Source organism: Lycium barbarum, chromosome 3 (genome assembly GCF_019175385.1).
Source record: "Lycium barbarum isolate Lr01 chromosome 3, ASM1917538v2, whole genome shotgun sequence".
Taxonomy (NCBI): domain Eukaryota; kingdom Viridiplantae; phylum Streptophyta; class Magnoliopsida; order Solanales; family Solanaceae; genus Lycium; species Lycium barbarum.
This window is the reverse complement of record NC_083339.1, coordinates 122,253,069-122,265,248: the sequence shown is the minus strand read 5'-3', so window position 1 is coordinate 122,265,248 and position 12,180 is coordinate 122,253,069. Positions and strand designations below refer to the sequence as shown.

The 12,180-nt window shown below is 34.1% G+C and overlaps 1 protein-coding gene across 1 annotated transcript; it reads left to right on the top strand.

Annotated features, from left to right (window-relative positions):
• Positions 1-9,198: 9,198 nt before the first annotated feature.
• Positions 9,199-11,767, top strand: LOC132631232 (LRR receptor-like serine/threonine-protein kinase GSO1). The gene is made up of 2 exons (XM_060346834.1): positions 9,199-11,520; positions 11,747-11,767. Exons 1-2 carry the CDS (start codon positions 9,199-9,201, stop codon positions 11,765-11,767), a joined length of 2,343 nt encoding a protein of 780 aa, XP_060202817.1.
• Positions 11,768-12,180: the final 413 nt, after the last annotated feature.

The following is a 12,180-nucleotide window of genomic DNA, read 5'->3' as shown; positions in this document are numbered from 1 at the left end:
CAAACTTTTGGAAACTATATCTATCCTGAATTCAATTCATATATCATGACACTGTGTCATGAAGTTAAATTTTCTCAGTTCAAACTCCAGGACACTGCTTCCTGAAATTTAGCTTTTCTGTCCTGAAGTTTAATTTTGTTAGTTCAAATGTTCTAAAGTATAGTGTTTCAGTTCAAACTTCAAGACATTATATTTCGAAGAATTTTTTTCAATTATCTATTCCTTTTAACTTTTTTATGGGACAAAATATGAAAGCAACCCAAAGAAGGGTGGGTGAATAAGATGAGGAACAAGATGTAAACTCGAAAATAATTTTTGTTGTTAAGACTTGGAGCAGGTGACAAAAATTCTGGGATGAAAGAAAGAGAAGAATGGATACGATCGAGGGTTTTGCCATGTTAATATGCATCACCACGGATTATGAAGATTGCAGTCTGAGAGGAACTAGAAAAACAGAGTGGCTACGCTTCAAATACTTTCTAATGTTGATTAAGTTTTAAGTAACGGCCCTAAAAGTGGGTTCTGGTGCACTTCAGAGAGTCCGGAATCAAAATGACTCAAAAAAAAAACCTTTTGAATCGAAATATTCCAACAAAAAAAAGGTGACATAAATACCTTCAACGCAGTAATTTACTGCGCTAAATGACTTAACCGTAATAGCGCGATTAAGTCCTTTAACACAGTAAAATACTGCGTTATAGAACCAGTATTTTTTCTATAACGCAATATTTTACTGCGTTATAGAAACATTAAAAAAAAAATTGACCAATTTTATTTTTTGCAACACTTTAGTATTTTTTTTTCCATACATTGACCAATGATTAGTCGTGTGTCAAGACTCCGAAACGTCAATATTTTATATAAAACCTGATATTTTTTCTGTGTACAATAATGTAGGCTCAATACATCAAGGATACGTAATCGTTCGAATCGTCATTTTAGGGGTTGAAAAGGTGCCCGAAGTAAGTTTTGTTTGAAAATTTTAGGTTAAGTATTCTATATACATAGACGTTCATTCTTGTTTGAAGACTTGTTGTCATTAGCTTAAAGTTTTTTATTTTTACGGTTTAGATTTAAGTGTATTATATTTTAAAGCGTAATGTTATTTCGAATATACGCGATTTTTTGCCCTCGGACGTCCGATTTACGCTCTTTTTTTTTGCAACATATTCGAAATAAAGTTACGCATTAAAAAATAACACACTTAAGAAACACTTAGTGTTTTTTTCCATAAAAAAATCGCAACATCTTATTTTAATAATTTTTTTTTTTGCAACACTTAGTGTTTTTTCCATACTTTGACCAACGATTAGTCGTGTGTCAAGACTCCAAAACATCAATATTTTATATAGAACCTGATATTTTTTTCTGCAAACTATAATGTAGGTTCAATACATCAAGGATACGTAAACGTTCGGATAGTCGTTTTAGGGGTTGAAAAGGTACCAATTAAGTTTTGTTTGGAAACTTTAGGTTTAAGTGTTTTATTTTTTAAGGTTTTGATTTAAGCGAGTTATTTTTTAATCAAGACATAACTTTATTTTGAATATAAATCTAATTCTAAAAAATACTAGTTGCAAAGTGGTCAAACTTTAGATGGTCATAACTTTGCGCTGGGATGTCCGTTTTAAGCGTTTTGTTTTTATTTTATGTATTTTTTCGAGATCTATGTGGACAAACTTCCGCAAGGCTATTTGGCCTAGCCGATTTTTAAAAACACACTTGTTATCCTATTCAATTTCAATTTTCCCCCAAATTGGCTTGAAGTTTTTAGTTTTCTTTAATTATAATATGATGATACGCAATACATTTCAACGTAAAAATCCCGGGGCAATGTAGCTGTGAATGTCAATTTCACTTTTTTGGTTTCAATTTTTCAAAATAAAACTGACTAATTTTCTCGACATATGAAGTTGACTAAAATAACCTTATAAAAATAGAACACTTAAATCTAAAATTTTCAAACAAAACTTACTTCGGACACCTTTTCAACCCCTAAAATGGCGATCTGAACGTTTACGTATCCTTGATGTATTGAGCCTACATTATTGTACGCAGAAAAAAATATCAGGTTCTATATAAAATATTAAATCGTTGATTAAAGTATGAAAAAAACACTAAGTGTTGCAAAAAATAAAGTTGGATAATTTTTTTTTTTCTGTTTCTATAACGCAATAAAATACTGCGTTATAGATTTTTTTTTTTACTGGATTCTATAACGCAGTATTTTATTGCGTTAAAGGACTTAACTGTGTCGTTACGGTTAAGTCCTTTACTGCGCTAAAGGTATTTATGTCACCTTTTTTTTTATTGGGGTATTTTGGTTCAAAAGATTTTTTTTTTTTGGGTCATTTTGGTTCCGGACTCCACTTCAGACCTTAATTAAACTTGGGCAATTCTGTGAATTGCCCTTCTTTTGGGTGGTCTTTAAATTTTGCCCCTCATATTTGTGGTCTTTAAATTTTGCTCCTCGTTTGGATACCTGAGGTTTTGGGTTCGAACCCCCGCCAGTAGCGGAGCCAGGAATTTGGGGAAGAGTGTGCAAATTTTCTTCTCACTTGTGTTAAGAGCGTGCAAAATTAAATATATACTCATAATAGCTAACATTTAACATATGTACACTGCGTAATTTCCGGTGAAGGGTGTGCACCTGACCACCCTTCAGCTAAGGTGGCTTCGCCCATGATCCCCGCTCAGGCATAAAATAAAATAAAAAAATTCGTAAGGCAGGGCTGAGGGAGTGTATGCCGGATCCTGCATAAAGTCCTTAAAGAAAAACTAAAGTTATGCCTTATGGGGCAAAACTTTTCCTTAAGGAACTATGCCTCATGGGGCAGACTTTTAATTAAGGCATAATCAAAAGTATGCCCCATAAGGTGGAACATTTCCTTAAGGCATAACTAAAAGTTTACCTTGAAAAGTTAAAAAAATAAAATATATGCCTCAAGGTAAAGTCTGCCCCCTTCGGCATAACTTTAGTTTTTCCTTAAGGATTGTATGCCGGATTTGGCATACACTCCCCCCAGCCCTACCTTGCGAAATTATTTTTTTTATTTTATGCCTGAGCGGGGGTTCAAACCCAGAACCTTAGGTATTCAAGCGAAGGGTAAAACTTAAAGACCACAAATATGAGGGGTAAAATTTAAAGACCCCAAAAGAAGGGCAATCCGTGCAAAAAATGATTAAAATTCGCAGAATTGCCCTTCTTTTGGGGTGGTCTTTAAATTTTGCCCCTTATATTTGTAATCTTTAAATTTTGCCCTTTGGCTAAAACCCATGGGTTCCAGGTTCGAACCCTCACTCAGTCAAAACTTTAAAAAAAAATTGCAAGACAGAGTTTAAATTTCGCTATGCCCTCACCGGCAGAATTTTAGTTATGTTTAATCAAAAGTCTGTCGATGGGGGCAGACTTTGCCTTGAGGCATACATACATATATATATATATATATATATAACTTTTCAAAGTAAACTTTTAGTTATGCCTTAATTAAAAGTGTGTCCTATAAGGCGGAACTTTTCCTTAAGGAATAACTAAAGTTATGCCGGACCCGACATAATTATAAGTTCCGCCTTATAAGGCAAAGTTTATGCCTTAAGGAAAAGTTCCGCCTTAGAGGCATACATTTAGTTATGCCTTAACTAAAAGTCTGCCCCATAAGGCATAACTAAAAGTATGCCCATAAGACGAAACTTTTCCTTAAGGTATAACTAAAAGTTTACCTTATAAGGCAAAGTCTATGTCTCAAGGAAAAGTTATGCCTTAACTAAAAGTCTGCCCCATAAGGCATAACTAGGAAAAGACTTTTAGTTAAGACTTAACTAAAAGTCTGCCCATAAGTATGCCGGACCCGGCATACACTTGTTAAGGAATAACCAAAGTTATGCCGGACCTGGCATACTTATGCCAAGTCTGCCCATAAGGCATGGGTATGCCGGGTCCGGCATAACTTTGGTTATTCCTTAATAAGTGTATGCCGGGTCCGGCATACACCCGACCCAAACCTTGCCTTGCGATTTTATTTTTTGTATGCTTGAGCGGGGGTTCGAACCCAAAACCTCGTGAGTTATGCGTGAAGCTCAAGGTTGCAACGCGAAGGGCAAAAATTAAAGACCAGCAATATGGGAGGCAAAATTTAAAGACCACAAATATAAGGGGCAAAATTTAAAAACCACCCAAAAGAAGGGCAATCCGCGCAAAAAAAAAAAAAATGACTTCACAAGTCACAACCACGGTGTTAGTCCAACGAGCTGGGCCAACATCTTCTTGGGTTAAAGTTGATGGACTGGGCTAGAATCAGTCACTGTCCGTTTCCCCTAACCTTCTCAGTTCTCATATCATATAGCATCATCATTCATAAGTATATTTTAGATTACTAAAGTACAACATATTTAACTTTTATTAAGAAGAAAAAAGTTGAAAAGAACAAGCTGAGCTGCTGTAGAATTTCTATCGAATTAGCACGTTCTCAGTCCTTTTTTCTCTTCATAAGCTTGTTATCATTGGCTTAGCAACCCTTATTCAGACAAGCTACAATAAGAAATTGATAATTGCTTACTACTTTCCTTTTTGAAATCATTTTATACGGTACGTAGACTAGGTGGGGACTCGAATTCTCACCGATAAAGTGAAAGTTTAGATAGTCAACTAACTAAGCTACTAAGATCCCTAATATTTGACAGGTTCTTGCATGATGGGAGAATTATTACTTTAGCACAGAATTAAAGGCCTTGGGGGATGTCTCCGGTAAATTTACTGTGTGGTTGATATAAAGACATAATTTCTTCCAAATTAATGCTAAACAAGTACAAAGGAATTAAAAGATATTTATACAAAGTGCTTCCGGTAAAAATATAAATTGATAACACCAAAAATGAAGTAACTTATTGGAACAAGTCCAACTGTATTGATTGTTTGAACAATTTTGAACCGTTTATATAAGTATATAAATATACTTATAAGTATTTGGTACAATATAAATATACTTAGCAAAAACCAAGAAAGGGGTAAAAGTATTCATAGGTAGTTTTATAAGAAAGATGACGATTTACCCATACGAATGATACTCCAACTTGTACCATTTTGTAAATCCAACCACCTTATTTAGACGTATTCAAACTAGACACTTTTGATTGGTAACGATATATACTTCTACTTAAAACACCTTTCACCCCTAGAGAGACTCTACTGTACTATCGTTTTCATTGCTATGATAAGAATAATAATTTCGAGACAAGATACGAGATTATTTTATCCCATGTTTGATAATAGGTATTAATTAATCCCACATAGAAGATGGGATAAAATAATCCTATGAAATATCCTTGCTTATCTTATCCACATACCAAACGACTTATAACTTCCGGCTACCAGAGTGAAAGTCCAACGTGCTGGGCCAAAATCAAGTCCGTTAGTTCGCTAAATATACTATGTGATCATGCTATACGTGAATGGTGAACTTTTATTTAGAATAAGAAAATTAAAAAAGAATAAGGTTGATTTTCACCAAAATTACCAAGTTCTTGGTACCCTTCTTTTCGGAAATCAATGTAACTTATGGCATGGCACTCCTTTTGAAATATAATCTTCTTGACAAGGAACAAATTTAAGAAATTCATGATGTCCCACTGCTTTCTCTTGGAAATCAGTTCATCCAATAGGATTGTGAAAAAAGTAGATGGCATTTCAAATTTAATATTCAATAATTCGAAGGTTAAGCTAATGGATGAGAAGAAGAAAAAATAGAGGCAGTGAAGGAAGTCATAATAGGAGGAATTAATTAAGGATTTAAGTTACATGCGATAAGCGATAAACGTATAAAATATTTACAAAAATTTAAATCTAATGGTGTAAAAACTTTATGCGTTGTCATTGCATAAAACTTAAACTCAATAATTAGTCGGATGAATGACTTTTTGTTTACTTGGTTGTATATTAACGGGATACTGATATAGTATTCTGTTATATTTCGGAAATGTGCCAAGAAGAAAATGTTTCTAAGTTAATTTTTTAGTCCTAAATGGTGAAGTTGGTCAAGAACCATTGGCAGACACTTGCTTGTCCTGGTCTGAGTGAGTTGGAGACCTAAAATAGAGTCAACACTTTTTTTTGCGCGGATTGTCCTTCATTTGGGGTGGTCTTTAATTTTTGTCCTTCAAATTGGTGGTCTTTAAAAATTGGTGGTGTTTAAGTTTTGCACTTCGCATAATATCCCGAGATTTTGGGTTCGAACCCCAGCTTAACTGAAAAAAAAAAAAACGAAAGGCAGAAGTTGCATTTGAAAATCCGGCCATGCAAATTCTGCTTCAAGGACAAAAGTTAAAGACCACCATTTTGAGAGCAAAAATTAAAGACAACCCCGGGCAATCCCGCAAATTGCCAAAGTCAACATGCACATGGCCCGACAGACATATAAAAATAGTCGCGTGCATGGATCTCAAGAACGTGCTGTATTACAATTAAAAAAAAAATGAGTGAAAAGCACGGGGGGCTGGCTCATGGCCATTTTTAAAAGCATTATCAGCCACCTTAATTTAATGCTGTAGGAATGGAATCTCCAATGCCCCAAAGTGCCAAGTGAATAAATAACTTAAAACCTCACTTTCAATGGAAAGCTTCATTCTACCCCTGGGCCCTCATTCATAATTCAATGTCTTTGAAATCTAATCTTAAGTTTTCACGAACCTAATTAAGCACAACATCAAATATTCTCCAACTTTCGTCGTTTCCTTAGTCATTCATTACCTACTACCCCACTAATTAAGCATCATTAGCTGGAGAAAAGGACCAAAATCATTCATAATGTTTGGGTTTGGATCAAAATCATACATATTCTTTCACATGGTGCACTAATAGTACATTATGTTTGCATAAGTGGTGCACTTTTAGTCACAATCCCAAATAAATTTAACGGAAAAGAACAAAAATGCCCCTGAACTTTTAGAAAAGGTATAAAAATACCCTTTATTCATCTATTTTGCTAAAACTACCCCTCAATTCAACTTTTTGGCTCATTTATTCTCCTTGACTAACGGACAACACTAATTTTTTTTAAAATAAATAAATAAATAAATTGCACATGACATTTTATTACTGAAAAATTGATTTATTCTTTTAAAAAGAAATCTGAAACCTTGGAATTTTTTTAAATTTGGAAAACTTTTTTTTAACGAGTAAAACCTTGACTAACGGACAACACTAATTTTTTTTCTTTTCAAAATGTGAAAAATTGGATTTTTATAAAAATCTGAAAAAATTATTTTTTTTATGGAAAAACTGTGTTTAAAAAAAAAAACTAGAAAACTATCTTTTTTTAAATCTAGAAGAAAATTATGGAGTATTAGTTTTGCACATTTTACTTAAAAAAACAATCAGTTTTTCAGATTTAAAAATTGAATTTTCTAAAAAAAAAATGGGGTTTCCACCCGTTAAATTTTTTTTTCCAAACTTAAAAAAATTCCACATGTTTTAATGAAAATCCAATTCTGTTTTTTATATATATATATATATATAAAAGGCTTACTACATTTGTTTTTTTAAAGAAATGGATGTTGAAAAATTATTTTTCCTTATTCTACAAATAACGATTTTTCAGATTTCTTTTTAAAAGAATAAATTAATTTTTCAGTAATAAAATGTCATGTGCAATTTATTTATTTTTTTAAAAAAAAAAATTAGTGTTGTCCATTAGTCAAGGAGAATAAATGAGCCAAAAAGTTGAATTGAGGGGTAGTTTTAACAAAATAGATGAATAAAGGGTATTTTTATACCTTTTCTAAAAGTTCAGGGGCATTTTTGTTCTTTTCCGTTAAATTTATTTGGGATTGTGACTAAAAGTGCACCACTTATGCAAACATAATGTACTATTAGTGCACCATGTGAAAGAATATGTATGATTTTGATCCAAACCCAAACATTATGGATGATTTTGGTCCTTTTCTCATAGGACCAAAATCATTCATAATGTTTGGGTTTGGATCAAAATCATACATATTCTTTCACATGGTGCACTAATAGTACATTATGTTTGCATAAGTGGTGCACTTTTAGTCACAATCCCAAATAAATTTAACGGAAAAGAACAAAAATGCCCCTGAACTTTTAGAAAAGGTATAAAAATACCCTTTATTCATCTATTTTGCTAAAACTACCCCTCAATTCAACTTTTTGGCTCATTTATTCTCCTTGACTAACGGACAACACTAATTTTTTTTAAAATAAATAAATAAATAAATTGCACATGACATTTTATTACTGAAAAATTGATTTATTCTTTTAAAAAGAAATCTGAAACCTTGGAATTTTTTTAAATTTGGAAAACTTTTTTTTAACGAGTAAAACCTTGACTAACGGACAACACTAATTTTTTTTCTTTTCAAAATGTGAAAAATTGGATTTTTATAAAAATCTGAAAAAATTATTTTTTTTATGGAAAAACTGTGTTTAAAAAAAAAAACTAGAAAACTATCTTTTTTTAAATCTAGAAGAAAATTATGGAGTATTAGTTTTGCACATTTTACTTAAAAAAACAATCAGTTTTTCAGATTTAAAAATTGAATTTTCTAAAAAAAAAATGGGGTTTCCACCCGTTAAATTTTTTTTTCCAAACTTAAAAAAATTCCACATGTTTTAATGAAAATCCAATTCTGTTTTTTATATATATATATATATATATATAAAAGGCTTACTACATTTGTTTTTGTAAAGAAATGGATGTTGAAAAATTATTTTTCCTTATTCTACAAATAACGATTTTTCAGATTTCTTTTTAAAAGAATAAATTAATTTTTCAGTAATAAAATGTCATGTGCAATTTATTTTTTTTTTTAAAAAAAAAAATTAGTGTTGTCCATTAGTCAAGGAGAATAAATGAGCCAAAAAGTTGAATTGAGGGGTAGTTTTAACAAAATAGATGAATAAAGGGTATTTTTATACCTTTTCTAAAAGTTCAGGGGCATTTTTGTTCTTTTCCGTTAAATTTATTTGGGATTGTGACTAAAAGTGCACCACTTATGCAAACATAATGTACTATTAGTGCACCATGTGAAAGAATATGTATGATTTTGATCCAAACCCAAACATTATGGATGATTTTGGTCCTTTTCTCTCATTAGCTGCGCACACATGTTAGTTCAAAGGTTCCAGCCCAAAAATTAGTTCTTGAACTAGCTTCATACTCTATCACAAGTAAGAGGTCAAAAATGTTCTTGTTTCTGATTAATTTCCTTCTCTTCATTGCTAACGTGGCAGCGGTCTTTTCGGCCTCATTGCCTCAAGATGCTGTTCATCTACTTGGGTTTCGGAGCAGTCTTCCAGAACCCTCACAACAATTACTTCCTTGGTATCAGTCTGTTTCACACTGTCAATGGAAGGGTGTTTCCTGCTATTCAGACAGAAATTCTCATGTCGAATCATTGAATGTCAGTGACTTCCTTCTATCTGGAACCTTGGAAAAGGCCTTTCCCAATCTTTGCCGTCTTCCTCACTTGGTCTTCCTTGATCTCAGTGGCAACCATTTCACTGGTGGCATCCCCGCAATACTCGCAAACTGCAGCCAACTTGAGACGATTCTCCTCAACGACAACAGATTTTCAGGATTCATCCCACCAGAGATTTTCAAATCAAGCAAGCTTTTAAAACTTGATTTGGGTCGCAATCAGCTCAACGGCATCATTCCTTCTGAGGCAGGCCTTTCTAAGAACCTTCAATTTCTCGGATTGTGGGAGAACTTCCTTAGTGGAAACATTCCAAAAGAGCTATTCGATTTGCCAAACTTGACACATCTCCAACTCTACACGAACAATCTGACAGGACCTCTGCCCGACTTCCCATCCTCATGCTCAATTTCCAAGCTTTCTATTTTTGAGAACCATTTCTCAGGTTCTTTGCCAATTACCCTAGGCAATTGTCACAACTTTACTAGATTCTATGCATTATCTGCTCATCTCGGAGGAGTTATTTCCCCAGAGGTCTTTAGGGGCCTTTCAAATCTCGAATCTCTCAATTTAGATGATAACCTCTTTGAAGGGGAAATTCCTGAGACCTTATGGAATGGAGGCTTACAAGAGTTAATTCTTTCCAGGAATAAGTTTAACGGAAGTATATCCGAAAAGATTGGTGGTTGTCCTCAAATAAATTACATTGATTTGTCAGTTAACAAATTAACTAGTCAGATTCCCAGGTCGGTTGGGCGTCTGAAGAATTTAAACTATCTTAATCTTTATACTAACAATCTTACTGGTTCATTACCAGCAGAATTTGGAAACTGCACTTCTCTTGTTGAAATCAGTCTCTTCGGTAACTCCATTGGTGGGGAAATTCCTCAAGAGCTCTGCAATCTTCAAGCCCTAATAAAATTTAATGTATACCAAAATCTAATTCAGGGCCCTATTTTAGAATGCATAGGCAGAATGAGTGGACTGGAGGAGCTAGGACTTTCTCAGAACCGGTTGACTGGCAAGATACCACCTGGAATTACAAATTTGACGAAACTTACATTTCTTGGTTTGGCTCACAATAACCTTACAGGGGAGATACCACCTAATCTCGGAAAAAATAATTTCCCTGGCTTAGTAAAGGTTGATTTAGGTTATAATAACTTCAGTGGACGGATTCCTTCTGAACTATGTACTGGCAACACACTTGGAGTCCTGGTTCTTGAAAACAACAGTTTCAGTGGCAGCTTCCCCACACATCTAGCAAAATGCAAATCTCTCTATAGGTTAAAACTTCCCAACAACCATATGCAGGGGAATATTCCTGACAACATTGAAAAGAATGAGAAAATTTCTTACTTGGATGTTCGAGGAAATAAGTTTTCAGGAAGGATTCCAACAGCGTTTGGTTACTGGACCAATCTTTCAACTATTCATCTTTCAGAAAATATGTTTTCTGGCTCCATACCAGCAGAACTTGGAAAGCTTCAAAATCTTGTAAGACTGAGCATTTCTTCGAACAGACTGACAGGACAAATTCCTCTTCAGTTGAGTTACTCCACAAAACTGGAAGAGTTGGATCTCAACAGCAACAATCTTTCAGGAAGAATTCCGAAAGAAATTGCATCATCTTCAGTATTAACAAATCTTTTACTTCAGGAGAACAAACTTTCTGGTGCTCTTCCAGACACTTTCTCCTCCTCACAAAAGCTTGTGAAGCTGCAGCTCGGGGACAACTTGCTCGAAGGCCCAATTCCATGCAGTCTGAGTAAACTTAGCCAACCTAATTTTGTACTGAATCTGAGCATGAATAAGTTTAGCAGTCAAATTCCTAGGTGCCTAGGCAATCTAGACAACTTGGAGAAACTTGATATATCAAGCAACAACTTGTCTGGTGCAATACCATCAGAAATGGACAAGATGAGGTCCCTTTTGTTTCTCAACATATCATTTAATAATTTGTCGGGGAAGATACCCATTTCATGGGAAAAACTATTAAGTTCACATCAGGGATCTGCCCAGGGAAATCCAAGACTCTGCTTGTCAGGAATGGAAGGTAGTAACTGCAAGCATGTGAAAAACTCACATGTAACATGGAAGACCTTGGCTGGTATAATTTTACACTGTGTAGTAACGAGTATAAATACTCCTAAGACCACTATACCCACAAAAGAAATAACACTCTTTTGATTTCCCACCTTACTACAATATCACTCACACTCTATTTTTCTTCACAGACTATTTTCTCACAGTCTATGGAACACCTCACTTTGCTCTCACTCAGATGTATTGTCTGAGATTTTGGTGTGTATAGCAAATGATCTTGGTGATCTAACAAATGATAGAAAGCTTCCCTATTTATAGGGATGAAATGGAGCTATTGATGTCATCAGTGACATCACTTGAATGTAGAAAGTCAAGATGTTCACTATGAACACATTCAGTAGCCGATTTTCTCATTTCAACAATAGCTGCCAATTGTATATTTTGTCAAAAGGAAGAAAAAACTTTCTTCCTTAAAATAGGGGACTGGACCCCACAAATCTCCCCCTCCAGTCCCATTCACTTGAAGGAGGGTACACTGGCTTTTAGTTTGAGTGCATGCCGACAAGTTCTTTGCACAGTTCGAACTTGTCTCTCGATACCACCTTGGTCAGCATATCTGCAGGATTTTCACTCGTGTGAATCTTCTTGACTTGGAACAATTCGCTTTCCAATTGCTCACGAATCCAATGATATCTGACATCG

Coding starts and splice junctions, on each gene's coding strand:
- LOC132631232 (XM_060346834.1), top strand. CDS start 9,199: ATGTTCTTGTTTCTGATTAATTTCCTTCTCTTCATTGCTAACGTGGCA. Junction 11,521..11,746: donor AGCATGTGAAAAACTCACAT/GTAACATGGAAG, acceptor TGGTGTGTATAG/CAAATGATCTTGGTGATCTA.